Source organism: Panthera tigris, chromosome E1 (genome assembly GCF_018350195.1).
Source record: "Panthera tigris isolate Pti1 chromosome E1, P.tigris_Pti1_mat1.1, whole genome shotgun sequence".
Classification (NCBI taxonomy): domain Eukaryota; kingdom Metazoa; phylum Chordata; class Mammalia; order Carnivora; family Felidae; genus Panthera; species Panthera tigris.
The window spans coordinates 2,617,534-2,638,892 of record NC_056673.1 but is presented as its reverse complement, the minus strand read 5'-3'; the positions used below and the strand labels follow the sequence as shown (position 1 = coordinate 2,638,892).

The following is a 21,359-nucleotide window of genomic DNA, read 5'->3' as shown; positions in this document are numbered from 1 at the left end:
CTCACCGAAGGATCTCGTCCTCCAGCTCCTTGAGCTTCCTCTTGCCGGCAGCGATGTTGATGACCAGTGAGTCCTTCTGTTCCTCGAGCTCCGGCCGCTCCTTCCGCACCACGATGCCCAGCAGCTGAGCCTCCAGGCCCTGGGAGCACGGGACGCGCGGTGGGACTCGCGCTCTGGTGAAGGCACACCCCTGGCACCCGGTCACGCCTCCCCCCACCTGTCCCCCGCCGCCCAGCGCAGGGGGCCTTTGTCTCCACCCCGCCGACTCGACTCTCCGGGTGCTTCCTGCTCCTCGATAGCTGCGTCCAGGCTGCAGCCCCCGCCCCCACCTGTTCCTTGACGGCAAAGTTGACGATGGTGGTCTTGGCTGAGGTCTCAGGACTGTAGTGGGGGTTGGAGAGCTTGGTGGTGATGTAGAAACGGAAATTGCTGTTGTACTCCACCTCCTTGTCTGCGATGCGCATCAGCAGCCGGCCGCCTGCAGCCGGGCCAGGGTCAAGGGCAAAGGAGCCCTGGTGACCAGGTGTGGGCTGGCCCAGCTGCCCTAATGGGCCCAGCCCGGGGCTGTGTGAGCGGAGGGCCACAGTCTGAGGGCCGGCCCTCCCCCCCCAACCCCTCACCTCGTGGCCCAGCTGGCTGGTCTCTAGGATTTGTCCCCCAGCCCAACCCCACAGGAAGCCTGGACCCTCACCGATTCGAGCTACAGATTTGTTGAGCACAGGGTTAAGCGTGGGGTCCAGATACTCCTGAACGTTCTGGAGCAGCACTGGATATCCAAACTGGATGGCCTTTTCTAGAATCTGAAGGTAATTGCTCATCTGCAGGTCGATAATCTGGAGGCCCTAGAGAGCAAGGGAAAGAGACGGGAGACACGCTGAGGGGCCCAGAGTAAAATCTGACTCCGGGTCGGGCCTCAGGAAGAGGCAGGCTTGGGAAGAGACGCCAGGGGCACAAGAGCAGCCCCCGCCCTGCCCCTCCCGCCAGCCTTTACCTGGTTTCCTTCCATGTTCTTGATCCACTTCAGGGCCTGGGCCTGAGGGTCAATCATCAGTGCCCACCTGAAGGAGGGCGGTCAGTCAGAAGACAGGCTCCGCCCTTGCCCCGCCCCCGCTCCCGGCGGCCTCCTCACCTGTTGCCTCGGGTGACGATGATGCCATTCTCTGTGGAAAAGGCATCCGAGGGCAACCCTTGGAGGTTCCAGTCTCGAACTTTGGTAGGATTGGACAGGAAGTTATCGAAGGTGAAGCGCGGTGAGCACGGCACCTCCAGCTCCCAGATCTGGGCGGGGAAGAGCCCCGGACGTCAGCCTGGAGGCCCGAGCCCCGCTCCCCACTCCCCGCCCCGGGGCCCCTGCCGGGTGTCTCCCCGGGTGTCTCCCCGACCTCCCCGCAGCCCTGGTCTCGGAGCCCAAGAGCTCACGAGGACCTGAGCCCTGCCTCACCTTCCTGATCCATATCTGGGTGACGATCTCATCCCGGTAGTTGGTCAGGAAGGGGCCCATGTAGGACAGGAAGGCGGCGGCCAGGAGACAGTCACCTACCAGGTAGCCCAGATCCTCCTCCAGGCCCTGGGTGGGGGGCGGGGGGCGGGCAGGGGGTGTAAGGAGGGCCCCGGGCACTGGGGAGCGCCGGCTCTCTCCCCCGGACACTGGCTCCATCAAAGAGGCGCTTTGTCCTAAACCTTCGGCCCCGAGGAGTCCAACCTGGTTCTAATCACTTCGGAGTCGCCGCCTTTCACAGTGATCCTGTTTACATTCTGGTGATAAGGCCTAACCCTTTCCTGAAGCCAGGGGCTCCATAAAGGCGGAGACAGGATGCTGGGTGGGGGGGGGGGGGACTGTTTCTGTAAAGTCATCAAGTCCGTGGGCTTCAGCAAAGGCCCTGCTGGCGCTCGCTCCCCAGGCCTGTGCAAACACGGGAGCCGCCTCCCAATGGCAGACTCGCTTTCCGCTGCTCGCACCATGTAGGACGGGGGGGGGGGGGGGGGGGGGGGGGGGGGGGAGCTCCCGTCCCCCGTTCCTGGATGTCCCTGCACCCAGGGGTCCCCATGTCCCCCGAGTGTCCCTCAGCCGACAGGGGGTGGAGCTCTGGGACCTGGCGGGCAGGGAGGAGAGCCGGGCGGGCCCCCAGAGCTCACCTTGACCGTCTCCTCCCAGCGCGCCTTCTCGCTGGCCAGCCCTGACACCAGCAAGCCCGCTCGCTCCAGCTTCATTTCCATGTCCTCGGACTTCTTGCGGAGCTCCTCCTTCTGGGCCAGCTTCTCGTCGTACTGCTTCTTCAGCATCTCTAGCTTCTCGGCCACCTGGGAGGGACCAGAGCGAACGGCTCAAACGCCACTCTTGTGGCCGCGCCGCTCGGGGGTTCCGGTGGCCCATCTGCCGTTTCGAGGCCTTGGGGCCTCCGTGGCCCGGTGTGCCATGTGACGATGCTAACTCCTACCCCGTAGGGCTGTCGCAGACAGAAAACAAGACAAAATATGTGTGGTGACGTGAGGTCTTCTGTCCCTTCCCCTCCGCCACTCTTTTCTTGGGCCAGGAAACTTCTTGTCATGAAACTCAAGGCCGGGTAGGAAGACAGTCCCCTTGGAGTATAATAAGCCACACGAGTCGCACTGGCAAGAGAGGATCAGAGGGCACAGAAACGACTGCCAGCCCCACGCCAGTGTGGCATGGCCCTAAGGCAGGACCTCGAGAGAGAAAGAAAAATCTAGAAACTGTTGGAGAGAGGAAGAGGGACTCCATCTGGGGCAAAGGCCCAGGTGCAGGGACCCACACAGGGATGGGGATCTAACTGTGCAGAGTTCACGTGCTGGCCTGGTGCCCCTCACCGGGCCTCATCTGGGCTGTGGGAAGGAGGGCACAGGGCGTAGGACATGGGCCCAACCACTGAGGCTGACCTCCAAAAGACCCTGGAAATGCAATAGATTAACTCCCCAAGAAACTGTCTTTAAAGCAAAAGCACCCAGGGCAGCTGCGTGGCTCAGTCGGTTAAGCATCCGGGTTCAGCTCAGGTCATGATCTCACGGTTCAGGGGTTCGAGCCCCATGTCAGGCTCTGTGCTGATGGCTCAGAGCCTGGAACCTGCTTCGGATTCTGTCTCCCTTGCTCTCTGCCCCTCCCCTGCTCACGCTCTCTTTCTTAACGATAAATAAACATTAAAAAAAAAAAAAAAAAGGCAAAGTGGAGGTCCCAAATGTCACCTTCGGGTGACAGCACACCTTCCAGGTCAAGCCTGGGTAGTGATGTTAGAAGGTATTAACATCCAGGGAAAGAAGGGGTCACTCCGAAGGGGTGAGTCAGCAGGGCCACTCAGGGACGAAACACCGGCTGGGGGTCTAGAAAGAGAGGGGCGCCCTTGCACTGGCACAGGTGGGCTTAAACCCGCTGGAGGCCATGCTGTCCGGCGGTCTTCCCTACGTGCCACCTGTCGCCAGGTTCACGTGACTGCCTCCCCCCGCCCGCGCAGTCCAGGCTCGTCAGCAACACTGATTATAATTGGGCTTCCCGCGGAGCTGTGTCTGTGGGGAAGCAGCCAGCCCACGATCGTTCTGGATTTCATTACTTATTTTGCATGTGGTGTTGTCTTCACTGTTTCTATTTTTTATACAAGAAATGTACGCATAAGGTTAAAGACCTAAATAATACGATAAAAAGGAATTATAACAAAACCTCTTCCACTCCTGGTCCCGTTCTTCAGTAGCAAATTATTTTTAACTATTTCTCTTTTTATTTCTTCTGGCAGCTGCCTCCCTATCTCTGAATATTATGCTTAGGCTACTATTTTTAAAATACATACATGCATATTTATACATACATTAATCTGTTTGCAGTTTTTGTCTTTTTAACTCAAAAATTATGGAAAGTTGCAAACCTAGGACAAAGAACCATACAATGAATACCTCTACGCCCGCCACATATATTCAACAGTTGTTAACATTCCGCCGGTTTCACTTCGTCTACTGTTCTTTGCCAAAGTGTCTTAGAGGAAGTTACAGACTCATGAAACGTCAAGCCTCAAGCCTTCCCAGTGCAGATCTAGAACAAAACAAGGACATCTCCCCCGCGATCGTAACACCATTATCACACCTCACCGCCACTTTGCCTTTTTTTAAAACATGATTTTCCTCTTTTATGTCTTTTTGTAAAGAGTGAATCCACATCAGAAGGGAAAAAAAACACACATGGTGAAGGATCTGGCTTCCTCCCGCTCCCGCCCCAGCCTGTGCCCCTGCCCCAGCCTGTGCCCCTGCCCCAACCCCTGCCCCAGCCCCAGCCCGTTTCTCCTATAGCTTTCCAGACAGAGTCCCTGCGTAGGGTCCACCGGTAATAAATACATGCATGGTGAAGGCAGGCCCTTGCTCGCCACCAAATCCCTGCACTTGAAAGAGTGCCGGGTGCTCGGGAAGTATCTCTTTGGATGAATTTTTTTCATAAAGATAAACACTAACATACTACTGTACTTTATTTTTTTTCTTGTCTCCAAATCGGTTCTCGTCAAGCCGCCTCATTCTCCTTAACAGCTGCAAAATAATCTTGTGAATGACTGAACCGTAATTTATATAACAAGTCTCCTTCTGATAGACATGTGTGTCTTTCCAGCATGTTCTATTATTAACAATGCTGGAATGAACGTCCTTGGACACTGCTGTCTCTTTTTTATTTTGTTTGCTTTGTGAATAAGTGACTTAAAAATTCAAAAGGGATAATTATGGGCATGAAAAGTCTCTCTGCCTCGCCCCCCCCCCCCATCCACCCTGCTCCCTCCTCGAGGTAGCCAACGCGACCTGCTTCTTGAATATTCCGCAAGAGGCGTTTTGCACACACTCGGGTATATTCCATACTGCTGTTTCCTGGTTCGTCCATTTGAAACTATTTCTATGGCCTCTACGCTACCATGGATGCAGGGGTGACCCTTTCCCCTCCAGACTACATTTCTTCCTCCCTTTTCCTGCCCATGAGAATGCTTCAACTCCTTACCTTCCTATCGCCGAATACCGTCTTAAAACCCTGCTTTATCTCCTACAAAAGCATTGCCCAATCTTTACCCCACCCCACCGACACCCAGCTCCCACTTTTTTTTTAGCTGTACTTTTAAGATTTAAAAAAAAATTTTTAACATTTATGTTTGAGGGAGAGAGAGAGACAGAGACAGAGAGAGACAGAGCACGAGTGGGGGAGGGGCAGAGAGAGAGGGAGACACAGAATCGGAAGCAGGCTCCGGGATCCGAGCCGTCGGCACAGAGCCCGACGCGGGGCTCGAAATCACCAACTGTGAGATCGTGACCTGAGCTGAGGTCAGACGCTTAACCGACTGAGCCACCCAGGCACCCCTGTACTTTCATTTTTATGTCGTCAAGGCTGACAACAACGTTCCCGCTCAGAAGTCACAGCCTTCTGCGCTCCGTCTCTAGGCCACAAACAGTGCAACAGCACGCACCTCCGTGACCACGACCGGGCCGGTGCCGTGCGCGCCTGGGGGCCGGCCGACGGGCCGCTGTGCACACTGAACCGGTTGTGAAATAGCTTCCTATCACCCCGGATTCTGTGCTTCTGTCTTGCAGAAATTCCGATCGGTTGGGTCGTGTCTCCAATCTCTCTTGTATGTTGTTTGGGTTTCTCGTTGGCGTGGCTGTTTATATTCCTTGACTCTACCGTCTACCAAACAGCCCATCCTTTGACCATTTTTCGTTTTCCCAGAATTCTTCCCGGTTCTCTGCGATTTTTCTCTTACCGTCCTCTTTCTGCTCCCTGGGTGTCATCTCTTCCTTATTTACCCTCTGGTGACACCAATTTTTCCATTAGATTTGCTTTGTAAGTGCTTCTCGGTAGGATGAATCATCCCCGGGTTTATTGTGTCTTCTGGCGCCATGTTTTGTTATCATTTTTTTTTTTTATCTTGGCCATTCCCTTGTGTGTGGGAAGACTTTCACCACGCCTTTACATACTCCTTCTCCGGAGGGAGGTGCGTGGCTCATCCGACTGGTGAAATCAGCGAAGAATAAGCTGGAATGCTCCACCGAGCTCAGGCCGTTTCCACTCTGCCCCCCAGCGACGCCCAAGACCGAGTCCGAGTCCGTCCATCTGACGACGGGGTCACTCCTCGTGGGCCCACCTGCCCACAATGTCAGCCGCATCCTCCCACCTGCTCTCCGAAGGTGATGTTTTGGCCAGACCCCTTTTGTTTCACGTCTCAGTGTGTTTAGAACCCCCAGGCACAGAAGGCTGCTAGTTCGCAGATCCCTTCAGAGTGTATTTGCAGACCGGGAAACACACTGAGAAACGTTGGGCGGGCCTTGGGGGTCTCAAGGGCAGACTTTGGGGTATGGACGCGTGCTTTGACTTGGAGGGTTTGCACAGGCTCCCACTGGGCACACTGAGTTCTTACGGTGGTCTGGCTGTCGCCTGGGTGAAAGGCTTTAAGCCGACGCTGTGATATTCGGACCTTGACAGATGACCGTGGCTTCGTCCACAGGTGAGTGGCCGTTTCTGCAGAGGCAGGACTGCTTGAAACAGAGCAGCCTCGTGGACACTGGGCTTGGGCTGGAGGGTGGCCGCAGGATGAGGTCTGCCGTGGCCTCGGCACAGAAGCGGCCAACACGCTGACCAGCTTGAAGTCGGGGAGCTTCCGGGCACTGACGGCTGGACGATGACATTTGCTGGTTTTCAACGGCAAGACTGTACATTCTGCGTGTACTATGGGTTCTAGCTTTCAATGGCTTTGGCCAAGCCTACGTGGCACTAGAGCAGCTGTCTCATTTTTTCAGTTTGTTGTTTGTTTTTTTTTTTTTTTAATTCAGGGCTAAAGAGGCAATCGTGGCTCATCCACAGCCTTGGGACAAGGGAGGGGTTCCGTTCTGAGATTTCCGGTGACACAGGGCAGGTGGCGTGCAAATATTATCTGTGCCTTAAGGGAGCATGCCGGAACAACTTGGGGGGTTCCGGAGGGAAAAGCTGCGTCTTGAGACACGGACGGCAGAGGACTTGTGCCTGGCCAGGTCCCCGGGGCACAAGCTTCAGCAGCAGCAACGGCAGCTTCAGCTTCGGTTCAGGAATGCGCCGGAGGTGACTTTCCAGTGAGGAAAAGCGCGGGGCGAGGTGAAAACCTTGCCCATGAGGCGGTTCTCGTAGGGCCTCGGCAAATGCACAAAGACAGCCAGCACCATGAGCCACCGCGGTGTGGGGTGACCGCGCCTGGTCACGACACAGAGCAGGGGACGTGGTGTTCACGGCGGGGGGGGGGGGGGGGGGGGAGGGTCAGATACTTGAAAGGACACAGCCGGGATTTCTGTTTGGCGTTTCCATGTGGCTGCACAACACAGGGGACATCTTAATGCTCCCTAACCCCACACTTCACGATGGGCGACGGTGGATTTACAGTGGTAAAGCTTACATGTATTTTTTAGCCACAATAACTGCCGTCTCCAAGAAATACATACACACGTGTGGGCTTCCAACCTGCCCCCGGCACGGTAAATGCTGTTTGGTTGGATCGTATCTCATATTAATCTATCGCGGGAGGGTGTCTCCCAGTTTGACATAAGCTCACAGGTCATGATTTCCAGATAACCGCCATTCTGGTGAAGCTAAAAACCAAGCTTTTCTCCACGTATCCTCGTTCCCGCAAACACCACTGAGTGTTTACCGTGGTCTCTGGAGCGACAAGAATTGTTGGTTCCTGGGAGCGTAACTTTGTCTGTAAATCCTGTATGTTAACTCCTGGGCCCTTTTTTTTTCTTTTTTAAGTTTATTTGAGAAAGAGCACAAGCGTGCAAGCAGGGGAGGGGCAGAGAGAGAGAGAGAGAGGGAAAGAGAGAATCCCCAGCAGGCTCTGCACCGTCAGCACACAGAGCCCGACACGGGGCTCGAACTCACAAACCCTGAGATCACGACCTGAGCTGAAATCGAGTCGGATGCTTAACCTACTAAGCCACGCAGGCGCCCCTTGAATCTTTTTAGTTTCAAATGATGCTCACAAGAGACAGGATTTGGAGCCGCGGCAGGCTCTGAGGTCCCACAGGAATGACATCCGTTTCTAGGGACTGACGGCCCGTCCTGGCCGCAGCTTAAGGAAACAGATTCTCTCCAGATACTGAGGGCACAGCTGAGACCGAGCAGAATAAGAGACTGGATGGTTTGGGGACTTTGACTTGAGAATGTTGGCTTCTTGATTTTTAACTCTGAAAAAGCAGGATGATTTGCTTTCAGATTTTAATTTACTTGGACTTTAGTTTACTCAGGGACTTAACCTTTGAAATTTAACACCCTCCCTCAGGGTCGTAGTCAAATGTGTGGAATCTGTGGGTGTCATTACTCTGTAGCATTTGGCTGCCATCCCACGGTCTCGGCACACGGCCTGCGATACGCTATACGGGATGATGTCACGACCAGGACTGGGATACGAGAGAGAAAGAAGGTGAATGTTCAGTAGATTAGGCTTCTGTTTTGGCCCATTTCAGGGCCTTCTGGGGCAATTCCTTTTTTTTTTTTTTTTTAAGTTTATTTATTTAGAGACAGAAAGAGAGCACGAGTGGGGGAGGGAGAGATGAGAGAGAGAGAGAGAGAGAGAGAGAGAGAGCAGGCATGTACAGGGGAAGGACAGAGAGAGAGGCAGAAAGAGAATAGAATCCCAAGCAGGCTCTGCGTTGTCAGCACAGAGCCCGACGCGTGGCTCAATCTCACGAACGAGGAGATCGTGGCCTGAGCTGAAGTCAAGAGTCAGATGCTTCACCGACTGAGCCACCCAGGTGCCCGAGACAATTTCTAAGCCAGTGGTTTGTAACCCTTGCTGCCTGTCAGAATCGGGAAAATATATTTTCAGGGTCCCCAGCAAGTGAGTAACTATTTACTCCAGATTTGAGTTGATAAGCGATGTAGTTGAGCTCGGGGCCTCTTTCCAAACCGCTGGGCCCTGGCACTGAGTACAGGCTCTCCCACCCCCGGCTGGCTCCGACTTGGAAGTTTTCAAGATGCTTTCAAAATGCTCAGGCTCTGCCAGAGATGTGTACCGGCCGGTCTGTGGGGGAGCCCTGCATCGGCTCGGGGCCACCTGCAAGTGGGCGGGGAGGCAGGCCTGGCCTGTCGAAAGGTACGTTTCCCTCTGACTCCACAGCTTTTTCAGAGGCAGAGGGCAAAGCCGGAGTCCCCGTCTGCTTCCTCTTACCGGCTAGGGGCTCTCAAGAGGCCTAACGTGGGGTGCTCTACAAACAGTCTTCGGTGAATGATGCTGTCGGCAGCCGACCCCACGGCCCCACTTGTCACACGTAATTATTTGTCCCAGGATAGGAACCATCCAGGGGCGAGAAACCTTCCCAAACCAATCGCCAGCCCTGGATTGTTCACTCTCGAAAGAGACGGTGAAAGGGTGACCGGCCCGAGAGAGGCTGGGGGGTAACAGCGGCCGCAGGGACGGGGCAGGGAAGGAGGGCGTGAGGACACAAGCCCCCTCGCCCGGCCTGGCTGCTTCTGCACAGAAGGGGTCAGAAGAGGCCCGAGGGCCTCTGCACTTGGCAGTAAAGACGGGGGCGAGCGGGGCTCGGGGTCAGGCAGCGTGGGCTCCAGCCCAGCTCCGCCGGCACCTCGAAAGTCCCTTCATCTCGCTCAACCTCAGGGTCCTCATCTGATTTGAGGACATTAGACCTGCGTGCTGTCCATACGTGGTGGCGGGTGAAACGTCCGGAAACGGTGTGTGACCGGCTTTGGCTGTATGAAAACTCAAAGGCCTCCATACGGCCAAAGATCGCATCGGATCTGGAGCTTGGAAACGATGCATCTGCCCGTCAGAAAGGGGAACGGCCACGCAAGCCAGGGCCACCGCCCGCCGGAACCCGCGCGGGGTCCAAGGGCAGCACAAGCTCACAAGTACCAGAATGGAACGAGCTCAGGTACAGAAATGAAAATCACTTCCTTATCTGAGCGTGGACGCCCCTGGGCGGACACGCGAGAAGTTGTGAGAGAGGCTGTTTCCAAGGAAGGGCAGCAGGGGGTGAGAGGGAGGCGTCCTGCCGGCTGCTCCTTCTACCTTCTGAATTTCGCACCGCGTGGATATGAAATCCTACCGAAGCAGGGATGGAAAACGTACCGGATCCGCGAGGAGACTCTCGGACTCCTGATAACAGCACTCTGCACCCTGCCTGCGGGAGCCGTTCACCCGCACGTCCTTCTTAAGTAGGGTTTACGCCCAGCGTGGAGATCGACGTGGGGCGTGAACTCAGGGCCCGCTGACGGACAGCTGAGCCGAGCTCAAGAGTCAGATGCTCAACCGACTGGGCCCCCCGGGCGCCCCACTTGTCCCCATGTCTTGGAGGAAGTCACCTGGCGGGTGTCCAGCCCGCTCCCAGTGAGGAACTCCCTCTCCCTCCAGCGCGGCCCCACCCCCAGCCAAGCACAGTCTTCCCGGCCTGCGCCCCCCCCCCCCCCCCCCCCCGTCACACTCTTGCCCTGTCCCCCTGTCCTGGCAAACACCGACTCGCCACCCGGATTTCGTCACTTAACCCATCTCCGGGCCCGGCCCCAAAGCCCACGAGAGAGCCCGCCAGCTCCGAGTCGAGTTGGGAAGGGAAGGGCTCCAGCCGTGCCTTCATAACCCTCCGCGGGGGGGGGGGGGGGGGGGGGGGGGGGTTGGGGATCAGCTTCTGAGCCAGAGGCAGCCCGTCTGGAAGGGCGCAGAGCGGGAGGCGGACGGGACTGGAAGGCAGAGGGGAGGAGGGGAGAAATCGATGGCAACGGAGCATCCCGGGAACCGGGGAGAGGGACCGCCACGGAAAAGACGGGCGCGAGGCTCGGCTCACCTCCCGCAGCTTCTCCTGGGCCTCAGCCAGCGCGGCTTGCTTCTCCTGAAGCTGGGCCAAGGCCACGTTCATCCTGACCCGCTTGGGCTCCACCACGCGGTACAGCCGCCCGTACAGCTGTGGGGAGACAGTCCGGCTGCAGCGGCCGCTGCCCCCTCCTCCGCCCGGGGCTTCCCCCCCACCCCAGCCCGGGGCTCCCGCCCCGCTTCCCGCCCGCGCCCCGCTCACCTCCATGGCCCGCACCCACATGCACAGGGACTTGGCCGCCAGCGAGACCCGGCCGATGATGTCGGGCTGGAAGTCGGGCTGGGCGCAGTAGGCCCCGATCTTCTTCAGAACCTTGTCTGAGATATTGTCTTTATCAAAGTGGATCAGTGACTTGATGAAGTTCTGCTCCCCTGTGGGATGGAAACCGGGGGCCTCAGCCAGAGGGCCTGACCCTCCTCCTCCAGGCCTCGCCTCCACTGCTTGGCGCAGTTCCTGCCCCCACCCCCACCCCCACCCCCACCCCCACCCCCGGGCTTGGCTCCCCAGCCCAGAACACTGACCTCATCCCCACTTCCTCCCGCGGCCCTCACCTCCCTCCCCAGAACCTCCAAGCCCCCAGGACGCCCTACAGTCTTCCCAGCCCCATCTCCCACCAGCCACCTACCTCGGACGCCCTGGGCCAAAGTCCCTGCCCCAACACACACACATCGTTACTTCCCCACTCTTTGCACATTCTCCTCAGGGCAGGGGTCGCTGAACTACGGCCCGCAGACTTTATTCCGCCAAGGGAGCTCAAAGCCGCGAAAACCACGAGAACGAAACACAAAGACCCTTGTTTTGCATTTTCTGACTCTCATGCTTTTGAGGGCCCCAGAGGTATTCCTGCCTTTCTTTGGATTCTGGGATATGGTCCCATATCTTCAATTTTATTTTATTATTATTTTTTTATTTTTTTTTTTGCTTAAATGAAGGGGAGCTGTTTTCTGTTCCTTACAGCCAAAGAATCTTGACTGATCTTTACGTCTCCCCGTTCGTACGAGGCTCCACCTGCCCTGGAGGGTCGGTGCGATGCCTCGTTCGTCTCCGCCTCTCTCCTGGCGCACGGCAGACGATTAAGAGGCACGGGGCAAACTGGCGCTGAGTGCGCCTTGGGTCTCTAGCTTACCTAGCTGCCTCTTGGCCTCCGCCCAGGTGGGCTCGTTGCCTCGAAGAATCATGACTGCCTGCATGACCATCTCCACTTGGGCGGGGGGCCGTCCGTAAGACTTGATCTCTCCTATGTCCTTCTTGTTCAGAGACTCCAGAGCCTGGGCAAAGGGACTCGCTCAGGGAGCAGGGCCGTGCAACTCAGGGGGCGGGACAGGCGCTTGACGGGGGCGGGGGGGGGGGGGGGGGGGGAGGAGACGGGACCCCACCGAGACGCCCTCTTCCTCCCACGTCCCCAGGGACTTCAAGGACACAGAAGGCTGGTCCCATTCCCTTCCCTGGGCCTTCGTACCCGCATGGCTTCTTCCAGGGCTGGCAACGCCTCTTCTAGATCCTTCTGGGCATTGTCGGCCAGTGCCTGGCACTTGACTTCCTCGATTGCGATCTTCTCACTATTGGCTGTCACGGCCTAGGGAGGCACAGGGGGCGGGGTTTTGTCTTCGCCCTGGGCGAGAGTAGGGGGCCAGTGTCAGGGGAGCGACAGTGATCAGAGATAAGGTTAAAGAAGATGCGAGGGGCCCTGACACGGTCGCTGACGGTGCCCGGGGCAGCCCCTGCCCCCTGGTCACTAGCGGTGGGGTGCGTGGGGGGCAGAACCAGGCCACAGGGACACCGCCCCCCCCCCCCCACCTTCTGCTGCTCATCTGCTTCCCGCTTCTGCTGCACAATGATGACCAGGTACTCCTCACACTGCTTCTGGAACTCAGCCACCTTCTTCTTGGCCTCCTCCAGCTCCAGGGACATCACCTCCACCTTCTCCCTGGTCTCGTCGATCTTAAACAATCCCGTCCGCAGCTTGTTGGCCTGGCCCAGCAGCTCCTGCCGCTTCTCTCCCAGCAACCTGGGGCGCAGAGTAGGGTAAGGTGCCTGGGGAGGCTGGGCACCCCCCTTTCCCGCCTGTTACCACCGCCACCACAGTCAGGTTTTTAGCATTTCCTGCCTGAATCCCTGCTAACAGCTTCCCAGCTGGCTTTCCTGCTTCCAGACCCTCATCCCTCTGATTTATTCCACGCACTACTGTCAAAGCAGCTTGGTAGACACTGTTGTCATCGCCGTGTCCCTACTTGAGGCTCTCCCACTGCCCCCCCCCAACCCCGTGCGCAGCAAGCAGGGGGCTGCGGTGAACCAGACGACACAAGCCTGTCCCAAGGGGGTGACCACCTCTCACCCATCTCCACCCTGGTTTCCCACGTGGGAAGGAATGTGGGCTCTGTATTGCCACAGTGCATGATTTTTTAATTTATTTTGAGAGAGAGAGACAGCGCACGTGTACCAGCAGGGGACGGGGGGGGGGGGAGAGAGAGAGAGAGAGAGAGAGAGAGAGAGAGAATGAATCCCAAGCAGGCTCCATGCTGTCAGCACAGAGCCCGACTCAGGGCTCCATCTCTTGAACCATGAGATCGTGACTTGAGCTGAAATCAAGAGTCGCACCCTCAACCAGCGGAACCACCCAGGTGCCCCGAAATGTCTCATTTTTAAAGAAAACCTGGAAACCCGGATTTTTCTAAGCCTCCCATTTTAAATGTTAGCAGCTTACTCAAAAAGTTTTGAATGTTATACAGACCAAAAAAAAAAAAAAAATAGCATCTGTGCAGGATTATTTTCTGGACCGAGCGAGGAAATGTGCATCAAAGGCTTAGCATAATGTCTGGGCAAACAGTAAACAGGCTGGAAGCCTGGGCGCCAAGGGAAGGCCAGGACTTGACTTTGCCAACCGCTACAAGTGCCTAGAACAGTGAGTGCCACGTGGCAGATGCTCAAAAATACGTGTGGAAGGAATGAACGAACGAATGAACGAATGAATGAGGATGACCGTTCTTTTCACAAATGGCTTGTCCTTCACCTTGATCAAAACACTGAATCTAATAAATAAGGGGAGCCTTTTTTTTACATTTCTTTTACGTCTTTCAAAGCAAACTATTATTGTGTTGGGTACATAAAAAGATACTCGATATGACTTAACAAATGAATATATAATTCTTGAGGGGGATAGAAAGTCTAGAAAACATTCAGGGCTGATACACATATCGTTGGTATATACGGCGATGTCCCCATTGTACTGAGGTTCGAAAAAGACACATCGTTCCAGAAATAAGGACAGAGAGGGTGTAGGGAAGAGCCGAGGCCAGAGGGCTCTGGAAATGGCCCTGCACCCAGGGAACCCCGTCTCTCTTTTGTTAACTCCCTGCACAGGAGGAGACCCCCACCCCACATCCCTGCCTTCCAGGGTCAGCACCTGGGTCGTGGAGCCAGCCCCGGCCGGCGGGGGGGGGGGGGGGGCGGCTCCTGGATATTTCCCATTACATCATTCGGCCCATCGCCCTCGAAAGCTACCAAGCTCCCTGGCCCTCCCCGCCCTCCCCCACTCTTCTCCATACTTCTTATATCCCGACACGAGCTCCAGGTAGTTGGTGGGTGTGACATAGTTGTATCTCCGCAGCTCCAGCAACATCTTCTGGGAGTACTGCCCCACGGACCAGTGCATGGTGACAAAGATCTTGGCCACCTTCCTGTGGATCTGAGGCCCACGGAAAAGGATACAAGATGGACAGTGAAGGCACACAGAGAAGGGACATGGGAGGGAGGTCGGGGCTGGGCGTGTGGGGAGGGCCTCACATTGTCCTCTGTGCCCAGGTCCACTCCTTGGAGGTACTTCTCGGCCACCTCCAGCAGGGCCTCGTGGGGCCACTCGGAGAACCAGTTGATGGTGGTGCAGTTCACCAGGGCCGGGGTACTGGCGGATCCAGTTCCTGGTGATGGGTTTCGAGAAGAGGTCAGTCCCATCCAGAGAGGCAGCCTCCAGCTCCTGGCTCCCTCACGGGTCCGGCCGCTTTCCAGAAACCCACGTGTCCCCTCCTCATGCTCCTGTGTCCCCCCACCACCCGTCCAGGTCCGGCTCCCCTCAGAGCTGGCTCAGTGCAGCATTTAGGGACAGACGGCCTGGTTCACACCCAGCTGTGGGTCTTGAGCAAGGGAACATCACTTTCCTCATCACTAAAATGGGAACAGCGGGGCGCCTGGGTGGCTCAGTCGGTTGGGCGGGCCGACTTCGGCTCAGGTCATGATCTCGCGGTCCGTGAGTTCGAGCCCCGCGTCGGGCTCTGTGCTGACAGCTCAGAGCCTGGAGCCTGCTTCATATTCTGTGTCTCCCTCTCTCTGACCCTCCCCTGTTCATGCTCTGTCTCTCCCTGTCTCAGAAATAAATAAACGTTAAAAATCTTTTAAAAAATAAATAAATAAAATGGGAACAACAGGAATACCAACCAGGGCTGTTCGCTGACTCAGGGAGGCGACACGTGTAAAACGCTTAGCGCAGTGCCTGGCACGGTAATACCATCAATATAAAACCAAACAAAAGGGTGGCCCCAATGGCCTCTCCGTACAATTCTGTCTCCCTCCTCCTCTCTGATGCCCTTAAAACCCGGTCACGCGAAGAACGGGTAAGCAAACCATGGCATATACACATAACGGACTATTACTCAGCCTTAAACAGTAAGGAAGTGCTGACTTCCTTGGATGAAGGAATGGATGAAGCTTGAGAACTCTGAGCTGAGTGAAACAAGCGAAACAGACAAAGACAAAAACCGTATGACTCCACTTACGGGAGGTATCTAGAGTAGTCACTCACAGAAACAGAAAGGGGTCAGTGGTGGTCAGAGACCGGGGCGGGGAGTGGGCGGGGGTGGTGTGTGGAGAAATGGGGGATTATTCAACAGGTGTAGAGTTTCAATTCTGCAAGAGGAGAAAGTTCTAGAAATCTGTCACACACTGATGTGAATATGCTTAATGACACTGTGCCCTACACCTGAAAACCGGTGACGATGGTAAATTGTATGTAATTTTGCATTTTTAAAATCATGATTAAAAAATTTAAAACAGGGGCGCCTGGGTGGTTCAGTTGGTTGAGCGTCCAACTTTGGCTCAGGTTACGATCTCAACGGTTGGTGGGTTCAAGCCCCGCGTCTGGCTCCGTGCTGACGGCTCAGAGCCTGGAGCCTGCTTTGGATTCTGTGTCTCCCTCGCTCTCTGTCCCTCCCCCGCTCATGCCCTGTCTTTGTCTCTCTCAAAAACAAACAAACATTAAATTTTTTTTTCTTTAATGTTAAAACAAAACAAAACAAAGTGACAACGAAACAGTGCAGTCACAGCACAAGGGAGCAGACAACTCCCATGTAGCAGCAGGAATAACCTGAAAGGAGCAGAGGTCTAGGGCGGGCAGGGCGGGGAGAGCGGGCTATTCAGGACCCCAGAGGGTGCGGGGGAAGGTGGGGGGGGGGGGCAGGACAGACAGGCAGGGAGAGGCTGTCCCCGGACTCACCTGAAGGAGTTGCCCACGGGGCTGAGGCAGAGAACGATGTGCAGGTTGTTGCGCACGCGCTCAATGAGGTAGGCGAAGAGGCTGTCGGAGGACTGGGGCACCTGCTCGGCCTTGGCCTGCTCCGAGATGAGCGTCTGGATCTGCGTGGAAGCCACACGCGCTTGGGGGAGCCACGGTTCCCGAGGCAGAGTCGGAGGGGTGGGGGCCGAGGCTGGGCGGACGGGACGGGGTGCGGCTTTTAAAGCCACTTGGGGGTGACGGAGGAGCGGGCTCTCGCCCCCGACGCGGGGGAGGGACGGACAGAGGGCCCCGAGGGAGCGCATTCTGGGATCTGCGCTTCTTCAAGCTGGTGGAGGGTAGGGAAGGGTTCGAACCTCTTCAAATTCATCAGTCTTGTAGAGATTGGGGACCTCGCCCGAGCTCAGGATGTTGTTGATGTCCTCCAGGAACGACTCATCCGCAATCTGGGTGTCCACGAAGAGGAAGGACGTGGGCTTGAGCTCTACCCCGCCTGGCGGTATAGACGCTTGATATCTGGGCCAGAAGAGGGCAGGAGGGAGGGGGGACAGACGGACTTCAGACTCACCATCCCGTCCCTTGTCCCGCGCGCCTGGCACGGCTGGCTACCGGCTTCCACCTCTCCGCTCCCCGGTCGCCAGGGGATCTTTCACGCCTACCTTCTCGGAACTCCTGCCTCCGGTAATGTTTGCTGACCTCGATCTGGAAGGTGGCGTACTCACAGATGGAAGAGGCCAAGCGGGCCAGACTCTGGCGCCCGCTGCCCCCGATGCCCACCAACAGCATGTTGCCCCGAGGCTGTCCGATGACCCGCACGATCCGTGTGACTGGGGGGCGGGAGACGAGGGCGGTGAGGCCTCTGGGACACCCCGGGGGACCACCGGGCCCTACGCTAGAGAGACCTAGAGACCGGGGTGCCCGAAACTGAAGTACGGGGACCGCGAAGCGGGGGGGGAGCGGCCGGTGCCTGAGGCCCAGGCAGCGAGTCCACCGCGAGCGCAGCCCCGTCTGCCCGACACCACAGCCTCGTCGAGGAAGAGCCCCACCGTCGCCACTGGCCACCTGGGGCCAGAAAGGAAAGCGGCCTCGGGAAGAGCCCACGCCGGGAGCTAGGGCGCGGGCCGGGCCGGGCGGAGGAAGTGCTCACTGTGTTCGATAGCCTCCCGGAAGAGTACCAGCTGCATGGGGACGATGGCGGGGGGACAGGTTGTACTCCCTGAGGGCCGTCTCCATGGCCGCCTTCAGCGCAGCCGGGTCTGTCAGGTCCTCGTACACCTTGGGCTCCCGCATGAAGTCCCCTGGGCGCGGGAAGCGGGCTCAGATCTCCACGGCCGGTCGTGGCCAGGCTCCCCAGGGACCCCATGGCCCAGCCTCCCCCGGGCGGGGGGCCTCCCAACACCCGCAGCCCGCAGCCCGCGGCAGGGGGGGGGGGGGGGGGGGGGGGGGGGGGGCGCCAGCTCACCAAAGACGGGAGGACGTTTGTTGGGACAAAGATTATGCAACGTGAGGTCAAAGAAGGAGCCAAGTTTGTCGCTGATGATGCCCACGAAGGCCTCCAGGTCTGCAGCATCCACCAGCCGGTCAGAGAAGACTCTGTCGGGAGGGAGTGGGGTGAGGCTGGGGCATACGGAGGAGGGGGCCCCCTGGGCTGGTGGGGTGGGGGCGGGGCATACGGAGGAGGGGGGCCCCCTGGGCGGGTGGGGTGGGGGCGGGGCATACGGAGGAGGGGGGCCCCCTGGGCGGGTGGGGTGGGGGGCGGGGCATACGGAGGAGGGGGGCCCCCTGGGCCGGTGGTGGCACGGGCGTCGCACCTGAAACACTCATGGATCCAGAGTCGTGTGATGCTGGACTTGGTGTCGTGAAAGTCCTTGTTGGCCCGAAGCATGCCCTGGAACACCTGGGGGAGAGGCGGGGGCGGTGGGATGGCGGGAGGGAAGAGACCCCGTCCCAGGCGTGGAGAGGAAGCCGAGAAAGCCGAGAAAGCCGTTCCGGCGAGGGAGCTTCACCTTGGAGATGTCCCGCAGGTTGAAGAGGTAGTGGATCTTGGCGGGCGTGGGCAGGAAGCGCTGCACCACCGTGTTGTACATGTCCAGCGTGGCCTCGGTCACCACGTTGCCGATGGGCTTCACCTCTTCCTCGAAGTCCTGAAGCTTCTGATTGATCATGGTGCCGAATATCCGGATGATCTGGGACTCCTGGGAACAGGCCCTCACGCTCACTCCCGCAGGCTCCCGGCCTGGCCGCCAGGGCCCGGACCCCGGCGAGTGGAGTTAAGTACTCATCCCGGGGGGCCGAACATAAAGGGGCGCAAAACCCACAAAATCAAGAGACATAACATCTGAATGCTCAAAGTCAAATTCAGGGGCGCCTGTGTGGCTCAGTCGGTTAAGCGGCCGACTTCGGCTCAGGTCACGATCTCGAGCGCCGTGAGTTCGAGCCCCGCGTCGGGCTCTGTGCTGACCGCTCAGAGCCTGGAGCCTGTTTCACATTCTGTGTCTCCCTCTCTCTGACCCTCCCTGTTCATGCTCTGTCTCTCTCTGTCTCAAAAATAAATAAACGTTTAAAAAAATTTTTTTAAAAATTTAAATTAAAAAAATAATAAAAGTCAAATTCAGGGGCGCCCGGGTGGCTCAGTCGGTTAAGCATCTGACTCTTGGTTTCGCCTCAGGTCACGATCTCCTAGTTTGTGGGATCGAGGCCCGCGTCGGGTTCCGTGCTGTCAGCACACAGCCTGCTTGGGAGTCTCCCTCTCCCTCTCTCTTCTCCCCCTCTCCCTCAAAAGTAAACAAACATTTAAAAATTAAGAAAGAAAAATTGAAATTAATGCAAAATATCCATGGTGAATAAATACGCACATTTTAAATAAAGATGGGGTCAGGATTGTTGCAGTTTCCTTTTGCCTCAGGCTCTGAGATCCCTCAGCAACCACCGGTCTCGGATTTATTTAACATTGGGGTGTTTGTTCACCACGAATTTTTGGCTTTGACTATTTAATGTTGCATTCGAATGTTATGTATCTTGATGACTGAGCCTTCCGGGGTGCCCCGGAGGCCTCACTCACCTCCCCGAACCCTGGCGTTCCTTAGCGTCTTTGGGGCCCCTGAGTCCGCCTCCCCCAGGACCACAAGGCTGCACAGGCCAGAGATGGCCAGCCACACTCTTCTGGCTCAGGAGAAGCAAGGGCTCCCACAAACAGCAGCCCCCACCGTGTTACTGCTCCCTGTGCACGCCTCCGCTCGGAGGCCCCCCCACCCCTCCTGGATCTGCCTCCTGGTTCTCTGGGACACGGATGGCTTGCCTCTTACGGCCCCCCCTCCCCGGGGCCCCCATCGCGCCCTCACTGTGGGGAAGGTCATGTTGATGACGTTGAAGCGGCTCTGCAGTCTGGGGGAGATGATGGTCCGTCCGCCCCCGGGAGGGCCCATGGCAGCCATCAGGAACATGTCCTGGGGAGCAGAGACAGGCAGGAAAGGGGCAACACAGGGCACAGGAATATGGAGGGTGTCAGAGGAGCCGGATGAGGGCAGTAAGGGGAGAGGAGAGGGGCCAGGACAGCAGAAAGGGAACAGGGAGGGTGAAGGGAAGGAAGGGATTAGGGACAGTTTGTTTGGAATTATTAAAGTGACGTATTTGTTTTAATTTCATTATAATCCATGTACCAAAATCAGAAAATGGAAGTAACTTAAAAAACGTTTGACTATGGGGCACCTGAGTGGCTTAGTCAGTTAAGCGTCTGACTTCGGCTCGGGTCACGATCTCACGGTTCGTGGGTTCGAGCCCCACGTCAGGCTCTGTGCTGACAGCTCAGAGCCTGGAGCCTGGTTCGGATTCTGGGTCTCCCTCTCTCTCTGCCCCTCCCCTGCTCACGTTCTGTCTCTCTCTGTCTCAAAAATAAACATTAAAAAAGATTTTTTTTAAAGTTTTACTACGTTTTCTAGACTTCGTTTTTTTTCCCCCCTCTTTTTCCAGCGTGTATGTGTGTGTGCATGCGTGTTCTTTCCAGAAACACAAGAATACACTAGCCGTCAGGAGAGCTTCTGACCCTGAGTGCCAGACAGACGGACCCCCCCCCACCCCCGGTGGGAGGGATGGAAGGGCTGCTGCCCGTGGATTTGGAAAAAAGAAACAAGATGCTCAGAATCCTGTGGGTGCAGACTGCCTGGGGGTGCCCCGTAGGGGGACGTGGGGAGGCGGGACCCGAGTCAGGGACACCCTGGACGGCAGCAGGGGAGTCACGTGAGCGTGGGGAAGGCGTGGAGGTGGAGGACGGGACCCTTTGGCCACAAAGCACAGGGCAGAGTCACCGAGGAGAGTTCGCAACAGGGACTGATAACTGAGGAGCCGGGAGTCTGGGGCGGAGGCGGCCGGCCCCACCCGTGTGGAGAGGAATATAGGATCGCAGGAGTCTCCCCGTCTCCCGGATGCTTACTCGGATGTACTTGATGGTCTGCTTCGAGCGATCGTACCAGAAGCCGTAGTCAAGCCAGAGACGGATCAGCTCCAGGGGGGGCTGGGACCCAAACACGTCCTTCGCCGGCATGTTTAGGTCATCCATAAAGGTGACCATGCTTTTGCCCCCAAGCGGCACATAGACCCCCTTGGTTCGCTTCTCCACCCTGCTCTCGATGATGCTCTGCACGTTATTGGACGTGGTCTGGTGGAAGGGGCACGGGGTGAATGCTTGGGTCTCCCGGGAGAAACTCGGGGTTCGGGAGGAGTGTCGTCGGGCACTTGGATCCCGAGGGAGGGCGCGGAAGGCAGGGAGGGCCTGGGCCCCACGACGCACCTGTGCAGACATGTTGACGGTGAGCACAGACCACTGGCTGGAAGGCAAGGACTGCAGGACGCTCTGGGCGATGGACGTCTTTCCGGTCCCCACGGGACCCACCAGCAGGGTGGGATTCTGGTTGGCCACCAAGGCGCTCACCAGGTAGTTGTAGCGAACAGTGTCAAACCGTGGGCACCATGATCTTGTAGAAGGGGGAACTGGGGAGGAAAGCGAACCCTGTCCAAGGGGCCCGGCCACCTCCTTTCAGACGCCCGC

General features: G+C 57.3%; 1 protein-coding gene and 1 long non-coding RNA gene across 2 annotated transcripts in view; one reads left to right on the top strand and one right to left on the bottom strand.

Annotated features, from left to right (window-relative positions):
* DNAH2 (dynein axonemal heavy chain 2) overlaps positions 1-21,359 on the bottom strand; it is a 92,733-nt gene that overhangs the window by 12,921 nt on the left and 58,453 nt on the right. The window contains 28 exon segments of the mRNA XM_042965593.1: positions 6-139; positions 330-478; positions 692-842; positions 992-1,058; positions 1,130-1,278; positions 1,442-1,567; positions 2,137-2,301; positions 10,786-10,902; positions 11,014-11,183; positions 11,939-12,080; positions 12,272-12,388; positions 12,610-12,820; positions 14,358-14,497; positions 14,596-14,709; positions 14,711-14,729; positions 16,298-16,437; positions 16,672-16,808; positions 16,811-16,831; positions 16,975-17,142; positions 17,463-17,514; positions 17,516-17,613; positions 17,778-17,908; positions 18,127-18,212; positions 18,322-18,510; positions 19,657-19,761; positions 20,745-20,969; positions 21,102-21,266; positions 21,268-21,301. Of these exon segments, the coding sequence (XP_042821527.1) occupies positions 6-139; positions 330-478; positions 692-842; positions 992-1,058; positions 1,130-1,278; positions 1,442-1,567; positions 2,137-2,301; positions 10,786-10,902; positions 11,014-11,183; positions 11,939-12,080; positions 12,272-12,388; positions 12,610-12,820; positions 14,358-14,497; positions 14,596-14,709; positions 14,711-14,729; positions 16,298-16,437; positions 16,672-16,808; positions 16,811-16,831; positions 16,975-17,142; positions 17,463-17,514; positions 17,516-17,613; positions 17,778-17,908; positions 18,127-18,212; positions 18,322-18,510; positions 19,657-19,761; positions 20,745-20,969; positions 21,102-21,266; positions 21,268-21,301 (3,522 nt within the window).
* Positions 719-3,038, top strand: LOC122233436. Its single transcript, XR_006210981.1, has 3 exons — positions 719-806; positions 1,025-1,250; positions 2,156-3,038. It is a non-coding gene; the product is annotated as an uncharacterized LOC122233436 (long non-coding RNA).